Source organism: Rhinolophus ferrumequinum, chromosome 21 (genome assembly GCF_004115265.2).
Source record: "Rhinolophus ferrumequinum isolate MPI-CBG mRhiFer1 chromosome 21, mRhiFer1_v1.p, whole genome shotgun sequence".
In the NCBI taxonomy this organism is placed as follows: domain Eukaryota; kingdom Metazoa; phylum Chordata; class Mammalia; order Chiroptera; family Rhinolophidae; genus Rhinolophus; species Rhinolophus ferrumequinum.
This window is the reverse complement of record NC_046304.1, coordinates 7,025,623-7,053,144: the sequence shown is the minus strand read 5'-3', so window position 1 is coordinate 7,053,144 and position 27,522 is coordinate 7,025,623. Positions and strand designations below refer to the sequence as shown.

At 38.7% G+C, this 27,522-nt stretch overlaps 1 protein-coding gene across 3 annotated transcripts in view; it reads left to right on the top strand.

Annotated features, from left to right (window-relative positions):
* Positions 1-27,522, top strand: part of MYOCD (myocardin) — a 90,173-nt gene that overhangs the window by 11,138 nt on the left and 51,513 nt on the right. For 2 of the 3 annotated variants that reach the window (XM_033088954.1, XM_033088953.1), the window contains exon 2: positions 21,908-21,973. In XM_033088954.1, the coding sequence (XP_032944845.1) occupies positions 21,908-21,973 (66 nt within the window). Of the gene's footprint in view, positions 1-21,907; positions 21,974-27,046; positions 27,091-27,522 lie in introns of all 3 variants that reach the window. The other variant, XM_033088955.1, reaches the window with a different exon arrangement.

Genomic DNA, 27,522 nt, shown 5'->3' with positions numbered 1-27,522 from the left:
TTGTGTATGTATAAATTAATATTTAATTAGTTATTAGTATCTAATAATGGTGGCTGTTCAAATCAGCAATAAAATATGTGATGAAAGTTTGTTGCGAAAATTTACTATCTATTTGGAAATAAATGAGTTCAGCTGTTTTATAATATAGTTTATAATAAATTCCATATAATAAATTCCTCTATTTTCTTTTAATATTTTATAGAATTCCAAAGAACTAAGGAAATCTATAAAATATTAAAAGAAAATAGAGGAGAACAACTTTATAATCTTCAAGTGGGACAACCCTTCCCAAGCATGTCACCAAGTAGAAATAAGAACTGGCATATTTGGCCACTTAAAAAGTTTAAAATGCTATATGGGAAGAAAAATCATCAAAAAAATTTGAAAGTCAAACAGTAGATTGAAAGAAAATACTTGAAATAAATATGCCAGATAAAGTCATTAAAAGGACTTTTATAAACAACAAAATTGTTTACACAACCTAAGAGAAAGATAATTCAAGGGGAAAAATAGTCAATAAGCCCATGAAATATACTTGACTCACTAACATGCAAGAAAATGCAAATTAAAAGAGTAAGATACCATTTTTTTCCAAACATCACATTAGCAAAAATGTAAATATTGATAACATCAAGTGCTGGACAAGTGTAGAGAAATAGGTAAATATATCCTGTTGGTAAGCACATCTGTCAAGCCTTAAGGGGTGCAATTTGACAGTCTCTATTGAATTTTCAATGAACTTCACCATCAACCAAAAAACTTCAAGGCATCTAACCTAAAGAATTACTGGCATGTACAGGGATTTTCATTGCATCATAGTTTATAATGCAAAAAAAAAAAAAAAAAAAAAAACAGATGGAAAAAGATACACATCCATCAATAGGGGCACGGCTAATTAAATTATGGTACTCATACTATAAAATATAACTCAAAGCAAAAAAGAAATGACAAAATTTTATATGACCTGACTTGGAAAGATCTCCAAGACATACAATTAATTTTTTTTAAAAGCAGAATATAAAATAATCAGGCAACATATTTGCATTTACGTTTTAAGTAATTATTTAGATGTAAATGCACACACAAAAAACCTTCAAGAATATGTCAAACTATACACAGTGACACCCAGGTTGGGAGGAGGGCAAGACATTTACCATTTGAATCTTTTAAAATAAGAATGTATTGGTATCTATGGAATATTGAAAATATGTCTAAAGAACAAAGAGAAATTGATAACACTATAATAGTAGTGGAAAATACATTTCTGTAATCTAACCAAGTAGACAAAAATTCAAATGAGGATTTAGAGGATATGAATACTACAGTTAATTTGATTACATATTTTAAACCTCTTAAATGATGTAGAATATTGGAAGACAATTTTAAATTTACCACTCTCTCCCAACACACACACAAAGAAAAAGAGAGAGAGAAAGAGAGAGAGAGAGAGAGAGAGAGAGAGAGAGAGAGAGAGAGAGAGAGATATCAATAATTTCTAAATATCAGGCTCATTTCTTGACCATAAGGCAAGAAAAATAAAAAAGAAAATATTTTTAAAGTTGAAATATTTAAACTCAACAAGTTAGAGATCAAAACATACCAGTGTTAAAACACAGGGGGGGAAAAAGCCTGGAAAGACCCATTTGCAAAGTGATTATCTCTGGGTGGTGAAATTAGGAGTAATTTTTAATTTTTCTCATATTATTTCTCATATTCCTGTATTTTTTATTTTTATTTTCTATTCAGTGCCTGTTATTATCTTCTCTAATAAACAGGAATAACTTTGGTAATAAACCAATTAACAGTGAGCATTGTTTGCTTATTTATTTAAAAAAAATTTTTCAGTCACAGTTGACATACAATATTATATTAGTTTCAGGTGTACAACGTAGTGATTAGACATTTATATACCTTACAAAGTGATCATCCCGGTAAATCTAATACACATCTGACAATACACATAGTTATTACAATATGATTGACTATATTCCTTAATCTGCATTTTATATCCCCATGACCATTTTGTAACTGCCAATTTGCACTTCTTAATCCCTTTCCCTTTTTCACCAAGTCCCCCAACCACCTATCCCATCTGGCAACCTTCAAAATGTTCTCTGTATCTATGAGTTTGTTTCTGTTTTGTTTGTTCATTTATTTTATTCTTTAGATTTCACATATAAGTGAAATCATATGATATTTGTCTTTCTCTGTCTGACTTATTTCACTTAGCATTATACCCTCCTAGGTCCATCTATGTTGTTGCAGATAACAAGATTTCTTTTTTTTTCCTCATGGCTGAGTAATGTTCCACTGTATATATGTACCACTTCTTCTTTATCCGTTAATCTATTGATGGACACTTAGGTTGCTTCCATATATTGGCAATTGTAAGTAATACTGCAATAAACATATGGATGCACATATCTTTTCAAACTAATGTTTTGGGTTTTTTCAGAGAAATATCCAGAAGAGGAATTGCTGCTTCCTTCTGTCTCCTATTATATGTAGCCTTTCATGTAAAGTTTATTTTGTCTGGTATTAGTATTGCTACCGCAGCTTTTTTTTTTTTAAGTTCCATTTTCATGAAATATCTTTTCCCATCCCTTTACTTTCAGTCTGTGTGTGTTTTTCTATCTGAAGTGAGTCTCTTGTGAGCAGCGTACATAAGGTTCTTCCTTTCTTATTCACTCAGCCACCCTCTGTCTTTTGATCAGAGCATTTAATCCATTTACATTTAAAGTTATTGTTGATATGTAGTTAGTTATTGCCTTTTTATTATTCATATTTTTAATCTTTTTTCCCCTTCTTTGTAAAGAAGTCCCTTTAACATTTCTTGTAATACTGGTTTGGTGGTGATGAACTCCTTTAGCTTTTTCTTGTCTGAAATGCTTATTTATTTTTAAGTCATAGAGTGATGGGAGATGAAAGATACCTTATCTGAGGAACAACTAAATTGGGAGTTGGCTGAACACCTGGGAGGTTTAAGTTGTTATTAAATTCCCACCAATCCTAGAGCATGCTCACGTTCAAACTACAGCCGAGAAAACTTGCCCCTCAGTTAAGACTGAAAACCCACAACCCCTGATATTAATACATTTCTGAAATTTTCAATGTATGTAATGTGGCATATGCCCTGCAGTCTAGCTGACGTGGGTTCAAATCCTGACTCCACCCTTCCTGATTGTATGAATTTGAGTGTATCCTTTAAGCTCTTGAAACTTCACTTCTCCATTTGTAAATGTAGGAATAAAAATGCCTCCTCATTGAAATTTTATGAGGCTTTAGTAAAAAAATCATATAAAAAGTGACATTGTGCAAGGATGTGCTTATGTACTCCACAAATGGTAGCAATTTTATTCACAGATTAATATAATTATATATTAATTATTTATCAGTATTTATATCAATAGGCATGTTAATTTATAATATTTTTAAATAACTTATTCTTGTAAAATATCATATTGTTTCTAAATTAATAACAACCAGCTTCTCATGATTATCTCTTAAGAAGTGCTGCTAGCTATTCTCATTTCTTTTTTACCCCAGGTTTTGTTTTAAGAGTGATGAACATAATTATTATCACTATAGAATTTACACTGTGTGGGGACAGAGTCCCAGAGAGCGGTTTCCAGGCTCTCGGCCTCGCGTGGTGGAGAGGTGCTGGCTCAGGTGGTGAATGACCATTAACTGTGATTGGTTGGCCATCAGCTGTAACCGGTTAGCCAATTGGCTACTGATGTAACTGCGGGGCTGCATTGATTGGTTGGTTGGTTGGCAGGCAGAGAAATGAATGTCGGACTGCAGATCGTGTGGCTACTCCTGCGTGTATCTCGCCAGTTCGCCAGAGAGAATATAGTGGTGTGACTCCCCTACCTATGGCTCCGTGGGTGTTCCTTTTTGGCCTCACCATATCCTGCGTTCTTATGTGGGGAGCGGGACCAGAGGCCCCACAGGCCACACCTCACCACAAATGGCACAGTGAGCAGGGTCTCCCGCACGACAACTGTATTCAATAAAGTGATCATATGCATATTAACACTTATTCTCTCCCTTTCAAAAAAAATTTTAGGAAAGAATTTTTAGTATATTCATTCTCCAGAGAGAGGTGTTGTCATCGAGCTCAGGTCTTTATGTGTTTCTGAAGAGAGCCCCAGGCCATGTCTGGGACCCTTGAAAAGTTACCAGTGCCTATAAGGATCAGCAAAGGCTCATGGCTGTTTTTCAGGCTCTACTGGGAGCCCAAAGCCTACCCTTATAATTGAAAATACTGTCCTGTCGAAAACTAAAATTGAAGGTAAAAGCTCTCTCCAGAAGGAACAAGGGTTGGGGATCAGACAGCTAGTGGAGCAGTCTGGTAAATAGTAATACCTTTTATTTTTATGGTGCTAGAAAGTCTCCTTCCCACTCCCAAACAAACAAACAAACAACAACAAAAAATAGGCTTCATCAGTTACTGTGCTTTTATGTTCATACCAACTCCGTGAGATTGCAAAGCTGGTCATACAGATGAGGAGACTGAGGGTCAGGGACATTAAGAAATTTGTACAAGTTCTCTCAGTAGAACCAGAACTCTGCTCTTCCAGCTCCCAGAATGAAGTTTACCACATAAACCCTCTGAGGAGTTTGTATCCAGGGGAAACCCAACTGGTGCAGAGAGGCAGAGGCCTGGCTTTGAAACCAGTGGCTCTCTCAAAAAAAATGGCCCCTTTACTTAAAGCTTTCTTTGCATGTAATAGCATAGCCATCTGCACTGGCCTCAGGACACAAGGAACTAGATTAGAAGGAGAGGTGACAACTCAGCCAGTTTGCCACAGTATTGGCTGGGAGAGGAGAACAGAAGGGGACTTAGACATTGCAAAGGAAACTTTGGCTTTAGTGGAAGGCCAGCCTCTGTGGAGGGTTCTAGTCTTAACACAAAGATTAGACCCTGACACCACGGAACGGTGTCTCCCAAAGACAGAATATGTTCTGAAATGTTATGTTTGGTTGCTTCAAAACCTTGTGAAAACAGTAGAGCCGAGACTATTCTCTAACATTTCAAAACAATTTTAATATGTGTACGTTTACTACTGTCCCAAAATTTAAAGGTACAATACAAGTATATTAATGAAAGATACATACATTTTTTCATATATATACTCACACTATTATATATATTATATATTAATATATTTGTATATGTATCAATCACATATATATCAATATTTGTGTATATATCAATCTATATAAACAGTGGTATATATTAATGGTAATACAATAGTGGTATATATAATAGCATGAGTATAATGTATAATACATACACGTATGTGTCTGTAATATGCTATGTATATACTATACGTATCATATGAAGGGTCATAAATTTGTGTTCTGTGTAGTGTTATATATACTAAAGAAAAATTGAAGGAAAAACATAAAACGTTTGACAAAAAAAGAGATTGAATATTGAAAATGCTGTATAACATGCATAGTAAATGTGGTACTTTCAAAGAATATCTAATGAGACGGAAATATGATTATAATACAAGAAGTTTTCAAAATTGCATATATAATACAATCCAAATTTCTGAGAAGTTGAAGAGTAGATATTTTTATATACATACACATATTTGTGAGTTGGAAGAAAAAAGACATTTTAGCAGGAGATGGTTATCCCTATAGACTTGAATTACCATTAATTTCACTTTCCATCCATCCTAAGACTTTTGTCCATTTTCCAAAGTTTATATAATGAACATGCACTTGTTTTATAATTAGAGAAGGCAATATATGCTCTCAGTGCTAGCATAGTGCACCGCAGGCTTAACTCAGGATCTGAAAAGAACTTGACTCTATATTCAACAACTGCGGCAATGTGGAAAGAAAAATTTCCTCATAATTTGGGGATAATTCCCTTTCCTTGTCCTCATAAAATACACCCTTTGTTCCAAGTTGTAGTTCCCCTTTGTTCCCAGTTCTCATCCAATTATTCACAGGGTACCTACATTAACCTCTTTAATGTTTGTGTAGCAATTTATCACTGCTAAAGGAGTCTTAGTTAGATCACTACAATCACCCACTTGGATATAATGGTACCTTATAATGATTTCTTCTTTGTAAGGCTGGGGGACCAAGGTTCAGAAAGGGTTAATGACCCGCTGAAATTCACACCACATAAAATGGCAGACAGGACTCAAACCGGGATGTCCTGGCCGCATATCCCCTGACCTCTCTCAATGAACAGGTGAACACAAGGAGATATCAATCAGAGTCCCTTTTCTCAAGGGCCTCCCCCAACAATAGCTTTCAAGGAACGCAGGTCAAATGGCGGGTTCTTTTCCCCGCAGGCCCCTCCCGCCTTCCTGGGGCGTGTGCACGCTGTCTGCTTAATTCACTCATGGCTCTTCGCCATGGAATACATAAACAAGCGGGGAAAGCCTCTGAGAGGAATCTTGATGCCCAAATGGAGCGATTTGTCTTCTGAGATTATTGTTTGAAATTGTTTATGTCAGTTGCCGAGTTTCTGTTCTGTACTTCAGGGACCTGTTTGTGTTGGAAGAAAAAATTCCCTGCAGCTGAACAGCTGTCCTCGTGGCACAGTCCTGGTGACAATGTGGCCTGCCGCTTGCTTGCCTGTCCTCCTGATACAGGCAGAGATTTGGGGAGGTCCTCTACAGCCCCAGTATGGCACCCCAAGAATCATCTGTTGCTCACTATTTGCTGGGCACACTCTATGCGTGCAACAGGCGCAAATTCCATCCTCTCAACAATCCTATAGGGAGGTACTGTTGTTCCCAACACACTCCCCCATTCCTAGATGAAGAAACTGAAACACCAAGCCATTAAGGAAGTCTCACAAGATTCTATATCTAGTAAATGGAAAGTCTGGGACTTGAGCTCATGCACCCCTGGCTTCAGAGCCCATATTTTCAACTACTACCATATACTGTCTCTCACAGGCACTTAAACTGGCCAGAGCTGGCTTGAGCCATCCTGATTTTCTCATCCTATCCTCTCAGAGAGCACGCAAATTGTGAATTCTGTCCCCCTTAGTAAGCCCCAAGGCATTTCCACTTGAGGTCCACGTTCCTTGTCCCTCTAGTGTGTTGAGATATTATAACATAAAAGCCTTCAGCTCACAAACCTGGCAGCTTTGTGAGTGAGCGAGAATTCCTTTTGAGGCATGAATTAGTCTTCTTCAAATGTTTTGACAAACTGAGAGTGTGGTGCTTAGGGAAAGAATAGCTTCGCAGTGTTTGTGTGAACAGACATATTTCTAAAACAACTTTAGACTATGCATGAGGCTAGATCATTGAAATAACTGTGTGGTCATTCTGAGTTGGGGCACTTTGGATGCAAATATTCTCCTGGTCTTTACCCTGTGAATGCCCAATCCTAGAAGTTGGCCTGAATTAATGTTTCTCGATATCTTTAAAGGAAGCAGAGTCAGACCACCCCTTAGAGTTAAGAAAGAACAGTGTGGGCCTGGTCCTAGCCCCTTCTCGTGCCTCCCTGCTCATCTGTGAGGGTCACTAAGGCCAGTCCAGCTCCCCTCAGGCTCACCTTTTCCCTCCTGACCACCAAGGGTCATCATTTTTGCTCCCTCTTCTCTGGATGTTCCCAGCAGTATATGGGTAGATTGTCGGGCCCATGTCATTCTTGGTCAATGCAACCATTTGGCTATGTATCAGCACACAGGGCAATGTTTGGCCAGGGAACAGTTATTATTGGTACCTGGACTCAGAAGGCAAGGAGCAGAGTGTTCTCAGGCATCAGTACTGCATACAAAAATAATTCCTGGTTCTCAGCCTTGTTTGGGAAACATGGCCAGGATTGGGGCAGGGACAGCACAGACAACCCTAGCCTATCAGGCCACGTCCTCCCAGCTTTACACCAATGGTCGCCCTGTCTCTTCTTCACCAGGTGGTTTGATGCCTTTGTATCCCAAGGAAGAATGTGTCAGACCTACGAGTGACTCAGGCTGCTTATATGAAGGATGGCTTTGTCCCAGAGTTAGATAATGCCAAGTACAGAAAAGAATTGTGTGGGTGGGCCACCTTTGAGCAAGAAGAGGAGAGTTATATCTATAAATGTGTCCCACAATGTCTGCTTTCAGCTCTGGAAGGGACCTGAAACCTCCGATCGTTGTCCTGTTTGTGACTTTCCAGGATATCGTCCACTGGCCAACAGCGTCTCAATGGCCTGTGTCCAACAGTGTTCTTGAAGGAGATAATGTCAATGTCAGGGATTGTACACGAAGGTCGATTCAATAAAAGGAAGTTCAAGGACTAAATTATGGCCAGGTACTACTGTTCTTTCTGAGAGAAGGGAGCCTTCAACTGGCTGATGTTCTATTATGTCCAGAGCTTGTGGTGTTTACCTGGCATTATATAGAGAGGATACCATATACACAGCCATCCAAGATGCTTTCCATGGCATGCTCAACCCGGGTTCCTGGGTTGGCCAATGTCTTGTTCTGGTGTATATGTTTTGGCCATCTTTACAAACTGTAGGTCTACACACCTAGGAGTCTTTGACTGGTAAAAATAAATCTCAAAGTTTTGCTTGGATGCCCCTCCTCAACACTAATCAACAGGTAGTCTCTTTGTTTGTAAACAATAGAGAATCCATAATAGATTTCTGGAACAAGCTTAAGCAAAACAGAACTTACTTACTTACTATGGAGGCACTGTGGTATCTCCTGGAACTCAGTGACAGGAATATAGCTGGGACTTGGAGGAAAACAAGCTGAAACTTGGGATTTGAGCACCTTCAGACCACTCTCCCTGGTCCTCATCCATGCTCCATTCTTCTCCCTCTATATCAATGAGCTTTACCGTTTTCCCAGTTCACATGGTTGAAAATGGCCACCCCGGAAGCTACTGAGTTTGTTCTCTCGCAGTCCCATTTCCAAAATTCCTGGGGAAAAGCCTCACCTGGCTGTGTGGTTGACCTTTGAAACAAAAACTGTGATCAGGAAGAGAGGCAACCCAGTGGGAACATCTTAGCTGCATGAAAACTACACCCATGGCAGATTAGAAAAAAAAAAAAAAAAGGCATTTCCTCGTAAACCCAGGGGAAAACCATTCACAGGAGAACAAAAGGCAGATAACACTAGCTTCTCATTTTCTCTTTTATTCCTCAATGTGCCATTAACTTTGCTGTCAGGATCTCCTGCTCTCAGGAGACATGCCAAGCCTTTAGGAAACGAAAATTACTCCTACACGTGTACGTGAACACACACGAGCTGTTGCTGAATGGAACTAGAAAGAAACAAATTAAGTGTCCTGGGCTTAACAACATCATTTATTTATTTGTTTAAGTTTCCTGGCAGAAAGGACCAGAAAAGCCTTCTGTAATTCCCAAACCACATGCAACTCCCCTTCCATGACATTCCCACCATTGTAATTATTTGTTTAACATCTTTCTTCCTCCCTAGACTGCAAAATTTACACAGGCAGAACCCATGACAGCTTTATTCACAGCTGGATCTTTCGCATCTAAAACGGTGCCTGGAAATATAGTAGGTGATCAAAAAAATATTGAATGAATGATGTTAGCATGTTCACCTTACTGTCAAGTTCCCAGATAGAAGCATTACCTGAAAGTTTCCTGGTAGTCTGACCCATTGTACTAGCAATAATCATAATGACAATGCTTTAGTTTGCTGGGTTTTTTTTTTTTCTGTAAAAGTCAGATTAAAGAAATTATTATTATGTACATTTTATTCACCTATCCCTGACTCTGTCTCCCTTTCTCTCTCTCTCTCTCTCTCTCTCTCTCTCTCTCTCTCTCTCTCTCTGTTTCTCCCTCTCTCCCTCCCTCTCTCCTTCATTTATTATCAAGACATAGTAATTTTTCTTTTCCCCTTTTTTCTCAAATCTTCCCGCTCCTCTCCATTCCCATTATGTTCAAATGGACTTTCTTGCCGTACCCATAGATCATGATAAGAGTCTTCAAACCAGCTGTGTCTCCCCCATTCATATTAGCACACATTAGTCATATTAAAATCTCAATGTTATTCTGCTGACCCAAAAATGCCAACACTGCCCTCTTCCTACAGGATAAAGTCCAAACACTTCAGGGGAGCTTTCAGGACCCCCCCCCCACCACCACTACCACTACCACCACCATCTTTGAATCCCCACCTCCTTTTCCAATGTTATCTCTTACCACTCCACCCTGGGATCCCCTTTCCTTGAACAAGGCAACGTTCTGGAAGACACGACATATTGTGTGGGACCCCATGCAAAACGACAATGCAAGGCCCTTGTTCAAACATGATGCAAATTGCAGCTGGTAGCAGCACAACGTTAACTGAATGCAGGGTCTTTCTGAGCATGGGAGACGATCATGTTTCCTCCACTTCCAAGTTATGCGTGTTCTTCTCTGGATCAAGAATGCCCTTCGGTAGCCATCTTACCCGTATGATTCTCACTAGAAAATTTAAAGGTCCAGTTCTCCTTAATTAAAGGTCCAGTTCTCCTTCTATATATATGAATTCTTTAAGCACATTTTGTCTAACACTTTATCTAACTCTTCCCTTCCCCACTAGGTTATTTATGCCTTAAATTACTTTGTATCATCCTCAGTATTTAGAGAAGCCTCAGCAAAAAGCCAGGAACTGCTAAGTACTTTTTGAGAGGCTACGTTGGTAGATAAATGCACGAATTCATGATCACCAGACTGGCCCGGTGATCCTCCAGATCCTAAAGATTTCTAGTAACAGCTATTCTAGTTCACGTTTACCTCTAGAAGGTCACTTTAAGACCCTTTGTTTCACATCTGACTTTTTAGAATCCTATTGCTTTGCAATCTTGCTGCACTTTCCTGCATTTTGAACATAACACTGAGATCTCTTACAAGAAATGTTGTAATCTTATGGGGGAAACTCGAGAGATTAAGAAAAAGCTCAGAGGCCTGAATTTGGAGACGTGCAAAGAAAGACCCTGGTTGGAATTGAAGCTAAGTGTCATGAAATGTTAGCATTCCACAGGACCTCTGAGATCATCAGCTCATCTTTCTTGTTTTACGAAGGAGGAAACTGAAGTCTGAGAGGTGAAGCGTCTTGACCAAGGTCGCATGGCTATTTAATGAGAGGAACAAGGCCTGGTCTCCTGAACTCTTGTGTGACCTTCAAGGATATCCCCTGATATGTTGCAGCAGACAGAACTTCGCAAGATCTTGTAATCCCTACTCATGGGTATTTGTCTACGTGCAAAGCAGAAATTGAATACAGATGCAATGGTATAAAACATGTTGTATTATTTTTTAATACAATTCACTTTGGTTTTCTATGAAATTCTGGACTTTGGCATCGAATCAGCCGACATTCAAATTATTAAAATATTTACATTTACACATAGGGCTTATTGTATACATAACATGGAAAAAGTATAGAGCAACGAGAGTGCAAGCAGCATTATGGGTCTGATTGGAATAACTGCTCTTGTAGCTACCGAGGGGTGCTATTGCTAGGTAGAGTACAGAAGGTTCTGATAGTAGCTAGGAGCCCATTGTAAAAAAGGTGCTGCTGAAATAGTGACAGCCCACCACCATCAGCTGCAATTGCCAAGGGGCGTGGACTTGGTCCTCTGCTGGAACTGGGAATTTTCCTGTGCTCTTGAGACTTCACTCTCCCATAAGGAATGTTCAAAAGACCAACATGATTTGGGAGAATGGGGTCACGTTAGTACAATGGCACCATAATCCACTTCCACCCCTTGCTCCTGGATAAAATCACTCCGTCTGTCTCTAAGCAATATCTCTCAGGAGAATGGAGATTTTTTAGATCTAAATCATGAAAATAATGCATAAGCTGGAAGGGATTTAGGGATCATCCAATCCAATGATTTTCAAGCTCTGCTTTTATCGCTCACCCCTTTGCTGTTGCTTTTTCCTTCCGTGTACTATTTCAGATAAAAAAAAGTTTCCAGTGCTTTTTAAAAAACTTTGCACCTAATTCTAACTTAGTCCTTCCCTTCATGAGTAAAGGGGCTGGAGCCCAGAGAGATGAATTCTTTGTATTATAATACTGAAGTGTCATTGGAAGAAGACATTTAGGTTCACTCAGTCAAATCTGAGGCGTTATTTTCAACTGCCCACATCATCAGGACAGAGCCATTCCTAGAGAGACTAGAATTCGTGGAACATTAGAATAAAGAGGACAATTATTCTGTGGATGATGAACATATGGTTAGGACAGTGAGGACACACCCTTTTTTCTTTATTAGTCTCTGTGCTTTTGTAATTATACATTTATTTCTCCAAATGGACTTACTAACTATATTATAAACATAAATTATTGTTTGACTTTAGTAAGATTTAAATACACATTAATTTATAGTTCAGAAAAAATACCTTTTTAGATCATGCATCCTGGTGTTCCTTTAAAACATATGACCATTGTTAGAAGCTGTAGAGGTTGTGGCAAGTAGGCTGCCTAGAGACTATAGGTGAAGTGAGGTTAAGGGGACTCTGCTTAAGAAAAATTGGTAATTTGGTAAGAAAAACAAAAGCAGTTGAGTGGAGGAAGGGTAGAACAGAAAAATCAATCAAATATGAATCTGATGGTCTTAAGAAGGCATTGTATCCATGGCAACATGGGAGAAGTGATGGATAAGGTGGATGCCCTTAGTAATGATGATTTATCTGGATGGACCAAATAGAAGCTTAACTTACAGATCCCAGTAATGTCTTTGGAATTCTTTGGATCATAACACTTCATGGGCACATGTAGTCTTCTAGATGGAAAATAATAAATAAGAATTAACAATTTCCAAAGGGTTTGGAACCACTAAGATACCTATATTATTGGTTGGGGACAATAATATTGCTGGAAGTACTGGAATGTCTCCTATACCCAGTGGAAGAAAAAGCAGTTGTTCTCCACCTTGAGTGAGTGACAGTAAGAGAGATTTCTGGGTTTCATTTGGACTTGCCAACTTGGTCAGTACGGCACAAACTAAGGGATGGATGGGTAATAACCTGGCTTATTAGAGCAGATCAATAGCTCAAGTGAATAATCCTGCCCCCCAGTTTGCTGCTTCCAAATTATCTAAAGAGTTGAGTAAATAGCCAGATTCATTCTGAAATTCTTACAGCAAATCTTTCGTGTATAAGTAGGTTTCTTTTCTTTTCTTCTCTATCCTCTCTCTTTCCTTTCTTCCCTTCATATTTCTTTCCTCCCCTCCTTCCTCCCTCCCTCCTTCTCTCTCTCCTTCTCTTCCTTTCTCTCTCTTTCTTTCTTTCTTTTTTGTAGAATTAGAATCCCCTCCATGTTGGGCCCAAGGAGACAGCTTATGTTGTGGCCAAAGCGTAGGCTTATCAATCCAGAGTTTTGCCAGGACATTTGGCCTATGTCTTGTTTCTCTTCTGGGGCAAGACCTGGTGTTCCCCTGGTTTAACACATCTTTTCTATTAAATACACATGAATTAATAGCCATCACTGGAGTAGTTATTCACACACACACACACACACACACACACACACACACACAAACACACACACTCCCCCGTTTCTCATAATAAAAAAATTAGACCTTTTTTCCTATTCTAATTCTCTCTTTGACTTCCTCTTTCCACCTTTCCCCATCCCTGCTTTCTCTTCTTTTGTCTGCTTTCTTTTTCCTAAAATCTTCAGTATATTCAGAAATGATTCACACTCAGATTTCATTGGATTAAACTTTCCTTACTTGTATGTAAAAATTCACATGAATGCATAGTATTTAAGCCAATTAAAATAGTACCTTAATTTGATATGTTGCTGGTGTGGGTAGAAGCTACTTTCTAGTTTTGGTCCCTTGAAATTTTGTAATTACTTGGAAACCATTCTGAAGGCTTGTTTGGGGGAGTCTCAACTAGGATTGTGTAACTGGGGGCAGGTAGGGGAGTTCAGGGTATCCCAAATTAGACTCCTACACCCTACCAAGTGTATATTTAAGTTAAATATCAACCCAGCCTGCCACTAAACAAAATAAATGTTGAGGTCAGAATATAAAGAACGAGTAGAAACAGTTTCAAGGTTTTATAAGTATATATTTGTGAGAAACATGATATCTAAAATCCACTTGATATAGAAATTATGTTAGATAGTTAACAATTTAGAAAATGAATTAGTCTTTTCTAATACTATGTCGTAAAATTAATTCCAGATTGAAAAATAAAATGCAAACATTTAAGGTGAATATAAATCTGTATAGGGAGAAGGTCTTTCTTGCTAAGTATACACCACAGTTAGAAATCGTAAAAGAGTTTTTGAGAGGATTGCATATAGAAATGTTAAATGCCAAATTCATCGCAAACAAAACTGAATGGCAAACTAAAAATCAGGGGACATTTACCACATAGATGACTATGTTTAATGTGCTTCAAATATAAATAGTGCTCCCAAATCTGTAAGGAAAAAAAATCTCAATGGAAAATTTTGCAAAGAATGTCATTAGTCAATTCACAAAAGAAAAGATACCAATAGTCAATAAATCCACAATAACCTGGTTACTCATACAATGAGGTATCAGTATTGCTTGTCAAATTAGCAAAGCGTTTTTCTTCTTTAATAACACCATCCATTGTCAATAAGGTAAAGTGAAACGGGGACCCCCTGATAGTCCCAGAAGGAGTACAAAAATGATACATCATTTCTGGAGGAAAGAAATTAAATGTACAACAAAAGGGGATCAGTTAAAAAAGATATTGGAACATGATGAAATGCTTGGTGGCCACTAAAAATGAGAGTCGACATATACACACCTCTCCAAAAAGTAATAGTATATTGCCAGTAAAAAAGCAAGGCACAAAACAGTATTAAAATATGGTCTCATTTTTGCACATAATATCTTTGCATATTTCTATTTCTGAAAACGAGTTTCTCCTCAGAATTTCCTGGAAATATATTTCAATATGTTTCAGACCTACTAGACTATAGTCTCCAGGACAAGGACCAAAGAAATGGTGTTTTTTTGTTTGTTTTGTGTTTTTTTTTCAGGCCCCAGATGACTCTTAATATCAGGTAAACGGGAAATCCTGATCTAATCTAATCTAATCTAATCTAATCTAATCTAATCTCTTCTTTAGGTTTATATTGAAACTGAGATCCAGAGATATTCTGGGAGCAGCCTAAGTAACAAGTAGCCAAGTGGAGTTTAGAATGTGCTGTATTCCATATGAGTGATCCCTTTCTAGAGCACCGAGCTTATTCAAACCAATAATCTTAAATTAAATTCCCATCAATCCACTATTCAGTCAGACAGGTAACAGAACTTCTCTTCAACTCCATTGTTTCACATTCAGTAATGCTCTTTCTTTGTTGATGGCAAATGGAAAGTTTTCCATTTCCACCGTTCCCTAGCAATGTGACATTTTCAAACAGTAGCACAAAACTCTTTAAATAGAAAAGATCCATTTCCACTCTATCGTGACTCAGTAACAGCCACAGGATTCTTCTCAAACTTTCCTAAAAATGTCATCTTTGGGCTGGACTCAAGAGGAACATTTCAGCCAAGGAGACACATTTTCCACTCTGTCAGGAATGAGCGAGCATGGGTTTGGAACATAAAATGTTTTGCAATCCTCAGAAAAGCAATACTTCTCATCAAAACCATGGCAACAGTTTTGTGTGATACCATCAGAGCCTGGGAGCATTCAGGAGCCTCTCCCTAACTGGAGACTCACAGGGCCCATCACCTGTGTCAGAACAGTCACCCAATTGCCTATTGGCTCCAGAAAGAGAATGGTACCCGACATGACAGTTGCTATGGAGACACTGTGGGCAGTGATGCTGAGCTGAGTGTCCCTTATGTTAAGTCACCTAGGAGAGAGGTAGCATGAAATGTTTCTTATGTTCTAGTGGCTCCTGATTCTTCATTAAAAGAATGCCCCCTTCCCCAAATGGGCAAAATACATTGAAACACAAGATATGACATGGCAAAAGTTATTGGTTTATCATCCAAATAGTTCCATTTGGAATTTGCACCAAGGCAAAACTTTAGAGTCCAAAGTCATGGGTTTGAAATTTGCTTCTCTCACTTCTAACTCTTTGGCCTTGGATAAGATATTTATACCCTCTGGGCCTTATGAGCTGTAACATGGGATAATAATTCATACTCTTACCGGATTTGTCGGAGGTTTCAGTGAGATGATTTATGTGAAAACATCTATCCCAAAGACTGGCACTTTTCAGTTCTATCAATGCCAGAGAACCAGGCCGAAGAAATACAGGAAATGAACAGGTAGATGAAAGAACTGATCTTGGTTGAGTTAATGACTCACCTTCTTCTATTCACTCCTTTTTCTTTCTTCTGCTTTTCCCACTTCACTCTACAGACTGTGTAACCCCTGTATCTTCAGTGCCCTTTTCCTACAAGATTCCTACAAATTCCTCTTTCCCAATTTGCACCACCTCCTCCCAGAGACTGGCAATCCTGGACGTGGCCGATGTTTAAGGCAACAATGACTTTTTAAGTTACACATTAGTGCTCCCACTGAAACTTAACATTTTCTTTTCTTCAGATTCTATACCCGTAACCAAATGGGTGGGCTTTCTCCTGAAGGAACCATTATCAATATAAAACAGAAAGGTATTTGACAGTCTTGTATCATTTAAAAAGTGGTTAACTCGCGAAATCTATCTTAACAATCCTGTGAAATTATTATTATGATTTATCATTAATATTAATATTATTACTATATACAAATGAGAAGGCTAGCACTCAGGCATGGTGACTTGCCTAACGTTACACAGCTGGGTGGCGTCAAAGCTCAGTCTATGCCTTCCATTCCCAACACCTTTTCTCCCTAAGCTGCCTCCCTTCAAGAAAGGTCTGCCCACCAGCTCTATACAGGTGACAGAGGTGGCTTTCTATGTGATGAGAGAAATGTCACAATGTCCATCAGTCCTGATATTTCCCACGTCTTCAGACTGAAACTCTCAAGAGACCTATGCAGTTGTCCCTGATCCTTCCTCTCCTGGTGGCTCTGCTTCTCCTGGGCATGGGCAAGTGACATGTTCTGGCTGCAACCCAGTGGTATGTAGAGATATTTGAGCTCCCACTCTTGAGTTGGGTACCCAGTCTCAGGCCCGGCTGCATGCCGGGAACCTATTCCTTGTCCTGCACTGTACTTGATCCAGAAGTTTCTGTATATTCTTTGATGATCCTTAAGTAGAGGGCTGCTTCTCTGAATGAATGACATTTACACTTCTGATTACAGAATATTAAAGGAACATATTCCCTCTTCTTTCAGGGTGCTTGGGGGGGCGTGGAACTTGCTCCTCGGGTCCTGAAGTTCATTGGGAGTGGGGGAAGAGGAACAGGCTAGAGTAGTCAAGAAGCAAGTTTTAAAAAGGGTAATATAAGATTCTCCCTACCACACATGAAAATCAACCATATGTCTAGAATAATTGAACTAGTGTAGTACTGAACAAGAATAGCCAGATGAGGAAATCAGAATCGAGAGCCCAGGACTTCTGAGTAAAGAGGCAACTGGAACGCAATCATTTGACTCCCAATTCTGATGAAAGAAGGCGAAAATAGAGAAAAAAAATTAGCTTTGATTATAGAAGCTAACAAAGTCTGACACCCAAATGCCAGAACCATAAAAGAACATATTGGGATGACATGGAAAAGGCACCAAGAAATCACTTTCCTTCCCCACCCAGAGATGACCATATGGCCTCAAAGGAAGTGAAGAAAAAATTACACGAATACCTGTAATCTGTAGGCGGTAGGGAGTTAGAACTGGGAGTAAGGGAAGGCGTGGGCCAAAACGCAACCTTCTTCTCAGAGTATTTTTAACTACGGTGGATCAGTGGAGGTTTGCCAAGAGCTCTGGAGACACAAATGGCCATAGCAGGCTGAAAGCAGGAAAGAGGTGCTGCTCAGCAAAGCGCAGAAAGATAGCCTGGGAAGGAAACCACGTAACAGCTGAGGACAGCTGTGCCCAGAGGGAAAGGTTGCTTCACAAGCACAGGGTCTCTGCCCAAAGCATCAGGGCGCTCCCTTTGTAGGAGGAAGCAGCCACAGAAAGGGATGTGTTCATTCCAGCCCCACCTCTAGCATCAGAGCTTTGCCAAACCTGGAGAAGAAGCCACCCAGGGACAAATTCCACTGCCAAGCCATCTTGGCCTTGGCCTTCTGACCACTCTCTTTAGGCTTGGAGCCAAGCCACCAGCTCCAGTGGAAAGGATTGTAGCAGCTTCCAAGTGGTAACAGCAGCAAGGCCAAGGGCAGTGGGCAACCCAGCCATACTTCACTAGTGAGAAGAGAATCAGGACAACATTTCAGGAGAGGTATTTGCCTTCTGCACCAAAACCTTCAAATTTGATATTTCCTGTAACCAAATAATTCTACTTCTACACTGTATCCTAAAGTAATATTGAGGATGTGGCCCAAAATTAACCACAAAGACCACTCACTGCTGTTTTTCATAGCAACATACTGAAAACAAACTAAATACCCAATAATGGGCATTTGGTTCAATAACTTATAGAAGACGCAAAAAATAAAATGCTATGCAATTACTAAAATAGTATGTTTTGAAGGGTATTAAATAACATGGGAATATATCTGTGATATATTATTAATAGAAAGCCGCTAACGAAGGAAAACTTATAATATGATCCTATGTAAATATGAGGGGGAAAGGACCTCAAGTACACAAATCAAACATTAATAATTGTTATCTTTAGTTCAGGGATAAGATTTTTTTTTCCTGGAAGCTTTTCTATATTTTGCAACGTCTCTACATTTAGTGCATATTGATTTTGCTTTCCACATCTTTATCCCTTTGTGTTACATTCTAAGAGAAACATTCAGTTCAATTTTCTAGCTTACTAATTCATTTTTAACTATATTCATTCCAATATTCAGCCATCCATTTGATATTCAGCCATCCATTTATTTTAATGAACTAAGTTTTACTTTGATCTTGCAATTTTAATTTTTTTAAATTTTAATAAAACACACATAATATAAAATTTACCATCTTAACTTTTTTTGTTTACGGTTCAGTGGCATTAAATATATTCACATTGTTGTGCCACCATCACCAACCATCCATCTTCACCTCTCTCTTCATCTTGCAAAACTGAAACTCAATACCCATTAAACAATACTCCTCATTCCCCCAGTCCCTGGCAATCACTATTTTACTTTCTGTCTATGAATTTGACTACTCTAGTTACCTCGTATAAGTGGATTCATACAACATTTGTTCTTTTGTGAGTAATTTGTTTCACTTAGCATAACGTCCTTCAAACTTTTCCATGTTGTAGCATGTGTCAGAATATCCTTACTTTTTAAGGCTGACTAATATTTTATTGTATGTATATCCACATTTTGTTCAACCAATCATCTGCTCATGGACACTTGGGTTACTTTCACCTTTTGGATATTGTGAATAACGAACATGGATGTACAAGTATCTCTTCAATTCTTTGCTTTCATTTCTTTGGGATACATACTCAGAAGTGGGAATGCTGGATCACACAATAAGTTTATTTTTAAGTTTTTGAGGAGCTGCCATATTGTTTATCACAGTGGCTACACCATTCTATATTCCCCCTAATAATGTGCAAGGGTTCCAATTTCTCCACAGCCTCACCAACACTTTATATATACATCCTTATGGGTGTGAGGTCGTTTAGTTTAGTTTTAATTAATAAATATTTTCTTGCCTGTCTCTAAGACCTGTTCCATTGTTCACATTGTAACCTTGAATATACATTCTTTCATTGTAAGTTTGGAGTCTTTCTTTCATGGTGCTAACATTCCTCCAAGATTAGGTGATTCTCAATGGTACCCTCACAAAGTGCCCTTGTGGATACCTGTTAGATTGTCTGAAGCACAGGTGAGCACAGCCTGCAGGAAAAAGAGATGTTCTGCTACTTGTGTTTTGATCTGATTTCAGGGATGGAGAGAAAGGCATAGGATGACCAGTTGCTAATTTCAGACAATGAAGGATTCTTAACCCTCTTAAGTATTGCCAACAATCTGGAAACTCACCTGTGTCTCCCAAGATGCTGCTCCCACCTGCAGCCAGACAATCCCACCCCCATATGCAATGCTTGGTCCAGTGTGGGTAGGGGTGCAGGAGGTGGTAGAGGTTGACCTCTTGCTTTGGTACCCCAACTAAAAATCCTATTAGATTGAGCAAAGGACCCCCTCCTGCTCCCGAGCAAGGGGGATTCTTGGCACAGCTTTCAATTACTCACCTGCGGATGTCTTGGAATGTATTTTCCAGTGCAATCACATACTCCTTTTACATCTCATAGATTATTTATAGTTTTTTAAAAAAATAATTAATTAAGGAAGATGTTTTTAAACAAATACAAATAGAATAGTATAATGTATCCCCATGTACCCATTACCACTCAGCTTCAATTCATGAATACTCTTATTTCGTCCAAATCCCCCATTCTCCCTTCCCACATTATTTTGAAGCAAATCCCAGGCATCATATCACTTCATCCATAAACAGACATGTATCACTAAAAAATAAAGTCTTAGCAAAATCACACAATACTATCATCATATTTTTAAAAATTAACAATAATCATTTAATATCATCAAATACCAAGTCAGTATTAAATTTGTAACTGCCTCACAAAGTTCCCATTGTTTTTATAATTTATTTATTTTTCTAATCATAAGACAATTTTATTCACAAAAGAATCCTGAATTGCTCTCTCTTTGCAATATGATCTTTAGTAGAGTGAAGTGGATAAGAGAGCCTAATGATCCCCTCCAAGTAAAAATATGGAGGACACAGTACATATAAAGCACTAGCACATCCCTTGCTCATGGCAAAGGATCAGTGCAGCTGAAGTAGTTGCCGCTGTTATTGTTTTGGTTTATTTTAACCTAGTTTCTTGCCTTTACCCCTACCATGCAGTTGTCATAGATTGTGCATAGTTTTGAGCCACTGAGGAATTCCCCTTCTATTTCAGTGTAGGCAAATGTCTGCGTTTTCTGTGCTGATTCTGAGCAACTTCAACCCAAGAACCAAGATGGTGAACTCAGAACCTCCCTGAGAAAATGGAATAGCCATAAGGAAGAGGATAAATGTGTTTGGGGTAGAGGGGTGAGGTAAAGGAGAAAAATCACAAACACTACGCTCATAATGCATATATTTACTATTTGTATACATATATATATATACACACAAACATATATATGATATATAATTTATTTGTACTATGGATAGTAACAAATTTTTATAATACAGAGTATAGTTTGGATGATTTACAGTGTTTTAATTTCTCTAAGCAAAACGTGACACCAGTAGCCCTTCTATGAATTTACAAATGGATTCCAGGGTCTCATACTACTACCACGGATCCTATCCTATTATCATATCTTACAATAATGGGATCAACATAACTTATGTTCCAGACAGGCTGCTAAGCAACCCATTTACATTGTTTTTTCAAACTTTATAGCAACACTACAAGATAGGCATTGTTCCCATTTGCAGATCAGGAAACTGAGGGTCAGAGAGGTCTTGCCCAGAATAAGTCACCTACGAAGGGGCTAGAGATGAGATTTAAACCCATCTGAGACTCCAAAGCGTATATTTTCTTTGCTCTGTCTCTTCTCTTGAAATTACAAACCAATTCGCAGAAGAAATCGATGGCATTTATCTTCCAAGTGGTATAGTATAGAGAGAGGGAGCATGGGTCTCTGAAAAGAACTTTCACTTCGAAGAGGAGACAAGTGTTATCCTAGGTTGTTACCAACTTACTGCAAAAGCCCCTCAGCGTCTCTCATTCTTCTTTCTCCATGTCTACAACAGAAATAAAAAGGTGCCTTACACAAATTTTCACAACTGGTCAGAAATAAAATGAGAAGAGCTATGCAAAAAAAAGTATGTTGTAAATATAGATGATTGTGATCTTATTTAGCCTAACTCGCAAACTAACCCTTCCTTTTCTAAGTTTTGCAGTTACGGCTTCAGCAGAGAAGGACCCAGGAGCAACTGGCTAACCAAGGCATAATACCACGTGAGTAGTTGAGTCTCCTAATAATATTTACTGACATATTAACATGGGACCATGTGATTTGGGCGCTGGAAAACATCTCAAAGTCATTTTTGCTAAGCCCATGGGTCCTGATAGATTCTAAGCCAGCGGAAACCCTGGACCTTGCATCTTTAGCTCCAAATGCTATTCACCCTCAAAGGCTTCCTTTACTGATATAGGTTGTACTTAAAATTCTAATGTGGTGGGTTTGGTTTTAGGGTGAACACAAATCATTATGGGCATCCCTCTTCTTACTTTTAAAATTGGATATAATCACTGTCCTTTCCAGAAGCATCAATCACATTATCTTTTTCTCACTTCCTTGGTTTCACTTCTGTTTGGGTTAGTCGAGTCCACAATTAGTTGAATATGGTCACGTGCTTCCCTTCTGGATTACTGAGTAGCAATACCATTCTAGCCTAACTGGTATAAGATTGAATTACTGGCCATAATTTGGGTCAAAGAAGGATTATCATGTCTTTTAGAAGATATATTTGAGATTGTCTACCAATTTAGCAATGAAAGCTAACTCTTGGTAATTATAGAAATAGCTAAACGGGTGAATGAAGTCATAGTTTAAGCTCCTTTGGGTCATGTTTTTTAACTTCCTCTCCCAACGGAATTTAAAAATGAAGATCCATAATGACACTTGCAAAAATCCAGATCTCTGTCATGACTAGTACCTCAGAATTTAATATGAAACAAGTGGAAGTTTGCCCTTGATAAAATGTCCCGCGGTTTGTAATATTAGAGCTCTATGATCCAAGGTCTAAAAATTTTTTAAGTATAGAGTGCTTCAGAGCCAAAACAGAGCTAAGAATTTTTCAAGCTTTTTCCTTTGTGTTTCAAGAGTAGCTTTTTTTTTTTAAGGAGGGCGCAGCTCACACTGGCCCATAAGGGGATCGAGCCCGCAACCTTGGTGTTATTATTAGCACCACGCTCTAACCAACTGAGCTAACCGGCCACCCCCCAAAAGTAGCTTTTTCCTTTTTAAATGGCTGAGTCCTACAAACAGTAATCAGCAAGTGGCCTTATAGTGGAATAACTTTCTTAGAGGTTTGCTAAGCACAAAAGAAACAGCTCACCCTGCAATTTAAAAGTTGCTTAAACAACATGTACAACTATGATGAGAAGCCACAGAAGCAAGTCTGTGTGTGGCCTGTTGCTCTTAGTCAGCTCACCTGTATAGGTGCTTAAGACAGAGGAGAGACCAAGCAAAGGTCTGCAGATTTCAGGTTAGATAAGTGGAACTTCACTCAAAGCTGACCAAACCAGTCTTTTTAGGAATCCTGTCACTAATGTGTAGAATCTAATTGGTTTAACCATTATCTTGAAGAATTACTTATTAAGATTGTAGAAAAGTACAGGCCCACTAGGATTCTTTCAGCAGACCACAATCGGTACCATGTACCCTTAAATATGTGATGAGCCATCGATTTGAATAGTATAAAAGTAATCCATCTCTGCACTGGTGTTTCTTTTCCTTAATTTTAGAAAAGCAAATGGAGGGGATAGAACCAGGACCTATCAGTCAGCTCAAGTTGCGTACAACCAATTTAAAGTTCAACCCATATGCTTAAATTTTCTGAGCTTGCGTCTTGCAATTGGCATTTGGACGAGAATAAACTTATTTATTTATGTATTTATTTATTTATTTATTTATTTATTTATTGAGGTTAATGGGATTAAATCTCTGGGAATCAATAAAAACACCTAATAAAGATAGGAATTAATCCTATGTTAGATTTTTAAAACACACTTCTATGTAAGTTGTGTAAATAAAATGTCCATGTGTATAGTAGGGTCCAATGGGGATATATTTTGTTATCTAGGATTTCCAGAATTGAATAATGTGCATATTAACAAAATACTGCTTGACAGAAATTTTATATCCATAGTCCATTGTGTCATTAAGATAATTACTGGAACAAGTTCTATGAGTAAGGAAATTATTTTTTCCTTTTAATTTAGCAAAATGATAAAGGTTAATTAAGCATCATCTCTTTTCTTTAGTTTTGAGCCACTTCTTCTCATCTAGACTTTCCAAAGTTGTAGATTCTGCTGTGGAAAAAGGTCAAAGCCACAGCAGGCACACACTGCAGGCCCAGCCTGGACAAACTGTGACTACTTAGCTCTTCTTAGAAAGCTAGATCTAGGAGGAATCTCTACCTGCCAAGAGATTGGGGGCAGGGAGGAGATGCCAACCCCTTCAACACAATCAGAGATTAAACATTCCGTCTAATGCTGTTCAGAGGAGCCTGTTTACTCACGCACCTAAGGGTACATGTGTAAATGCAACCCATGGAGAGGGAACAGGAGACAACAGTCTCAAGGTCTTTTCAATTCCATCAAATGCAACACATTTCATTATAAACCAGACTACATGCAAGGTGATGAACCAGATACTAGAGGCACAATAGTGAGCAAGACAGTCTTACAGGGAAACCCAAGATTTTAAGGGAAAAGGTGACAAAAAATACACATAAGTATAATTCAATGTGGCCCTCGTTATGTTCCACAAGAGGGCTTTTGATTTCTTCATCCTATGCTTTGAATTTTTTGAAACAGAATGAAAGAGAAAAGGTAGAAGGAAGAGGAATGGAGCAATGGAAGGAAGAAAAGCTGATAGATCTTAGAGATCATCTAATTCCATGATTTTCAATTTTTTTTAATTGTTAAAGATATCTTATATTGTGTATGTATGCACTGGCTGAAACAGGGTGAGAAGCCTCTGCCCCATTTATTCAGCACCCCCATCCCTTCTGGATACCCCCTGATTATGCTCCCCAGAGAGCTGGTTCTCTTCAAAATAGGGTTTGAAAATGCCTGACCTAGTTCGATCCCCATTGTCTTTAATGTTCATAAAACTGAGGTTGAGGAGGCCTAAGAGATTTTTCAAACTTCCCAAAGCCAGGTCCCAATCTGGTTCTATTTTCTGCAGATTTGATTTGTGAGAATTTAAGTGCATGCACAATAAAATTATTAATAAAAATCTTACTTTATTGATAACATTTGAAATAATTGCAATCCTCCCCCACATTTTAAAATGTCATGAATTGCCTAAAGTGAAAACTGATGACCAAGTGAATTGTCCTTATGTTATTATTGTATAGCACTACTGTTTTTAGCGGGTCAACAGAAACAACTGCTATCCTTTGGCAGAATTAGTCTTGAGTTTGACCTTAGGTTACATCTCAGGCGCTTGTCCATTGCAAAAATGCAACCACCTCCTATTGTGCATTGTGCCAGGGCTGAGGCCAGAGCTTGTGTGTTCTGATCCCTAAACTGCAGGGCTCTTTTCTCAAATATTCAAAAGGAATCACTTGAACTTTTAAAGCACTTACTTAAGTTTCTACCGTAAAGCATTCTGTGGCCAAAAAATTCAGCTGGAGATAGATGATAGATAGATAGATAGATAGATAGATAGATAGATAGATAGATAGATAGATAGATAGATAGATGATAGATGATGTAGGTATATGAAAAAAAAAAGACAAGCCAATGGATTTTGAAGTGGCTTTAGGTAATACATCATAATCTTTGCTTCAGCATGACCAAGATTTAATGAAGAATGCCACTGACTTACCTATATGGCAGATCTCACTTCAACTGCATGCCAAATTGATGGTAAAATCAATTGAAGCTTTCTCCCCCCACTGACTCCAGTGAACCAAACCACGTATAATTTTCAGTTGACCAGTGAAACGAGTCCAAATGGATTGCATTGAATTCCTTCCTTCTTTTTGGTCATGCCTCCTACAGGTTTTAAGGTTGCCGATGAGTAACACAGAGTCCACAGCAACTATGGACAAATTCTCTTTTATAATCCCCCTTAATCACTTCTCTTAAGCATTTACTTATTTCTTATTTGTACACATTATGGGTTTAGGATTTCCCATCAGGTGCTTTTAATGAATTTAAAAGCATCGTCCCTTGACTTTGAATCAAGAAGCGGGGAGGTGGTTCTGAGGCCAGCACTAAATCCCTAGAATAACTTCAACCAGTGGGAAAAGGGTTCTCTGCCAGGAGCATGGGCCTCAGCCAGATTCTAAGATTGCTTTTACACTTATAATATCAATTGTGGAATTCACACTTTCAAAATAGTCATAAAATCTTAGTAACTATCTCCTTGAAGATAACTTAAGAAATATTTAAGAATTTATTGTTTGGACTTATTTCCAAGTTCTTATCTCTGAATCTCAAAATGGAGACTTCGTATTGCCTACTTTGTCATCATCAACTAGAAATCAAAGAGAATGGTTTCTCTGCCCTTCCCTTCTTGGCTGCAAGAGGACATCAAGGTTCCCTATTTTCTCATGTCTGTAGGACAAGAGCACAAAAGTCTCGCTTTGTAGACCTATGGGGCTTGGATCTCTTCATCATTTCTCATGCAAATTTCTCCCCTACGGTTCTTTTCCTCAGGCATTACTCTCCTGCCTAGAATCTTAAATGACACCACTTTATTCCAATTACTTCAGAAGCTTTACTGCAGAAGGATGATCAGCTCTATGGACTAGATGCAGTTAATGATCATAGAGCAATTCAGTGAATATTTTGACCATCTGGTGTGAGAACAGCCCTGTAGAGCACAGAAGAATCAGACATGAATTCTGTTTCAAAGTGCTTATAGTCTAGAAGAGGCCGCAAATCACCCCTGCTTAATTGTTCCCATTAACAATATTGGATGTCACATCACTACACGGGAGTTGGTATCCGGGAGGATTGAAGGAAAGAAATTACTTTCTCTTTCCCTCTCCCTCTGCTATAAAAGTGGGGCTAATCTATATGAACCCAGGGTAGAGGAGGGAGCATTTAGCTTATTTTCCTAGAATGCAGAAAACAGGAGTAGAGAACTGAAATGGATTGTGTAGGACTGGGGGCAGGGGTGGGGGTGGGACCCAGAGAGACTGTGACTGCTCCACAGAGACTCAGAAAGCCACCACTGGCCAGAATGAAATGTCTGGGCACCTTTGGTTCCATGATCTGATCAATGTAAATGAATTTAAAGATACAATGAGCTGTCTATGAATGGTGCTGCCTTTATTTGTTTTGCAGACTAATCCAAGCCACAACAGCCACATACTTACTGCAAAGCCTTGGTAAATCCCTGAATTCTGTGATACTCCACCTGCATAGCGAGAAGAATGACTGGGGCAATTCCCGTCCCACACCACATGCAGCTTCATGCTAGTTTTGAGAAGTTGACTGGGCAAAGCCTATCTTCCTTTTCTCAGTGCCTTCATTTGACTTGGCTTCTCCCTACAGCACCCTACCACACACTGTTGGCTGTTTGAGCAGACACGGCACAGGGGTTTTAATCTATCTGCCTCTTCCCTTCTTTCTAACCTCTCAAATTTGGAGATAAGAAAAGGCGCCCTAGATTTTCATGGTAAACCCAATTGGGTCAACAATCCTAACTTCCTTCTCTTCACCCTTTTTCCTTCAATTTTCTGGTTTCTTGTTCCTTAGAAACTAGTAAACCAATCATTACAGGCATACTTTGAGTTTGTCTCTGTACCCTTCTGAGATTC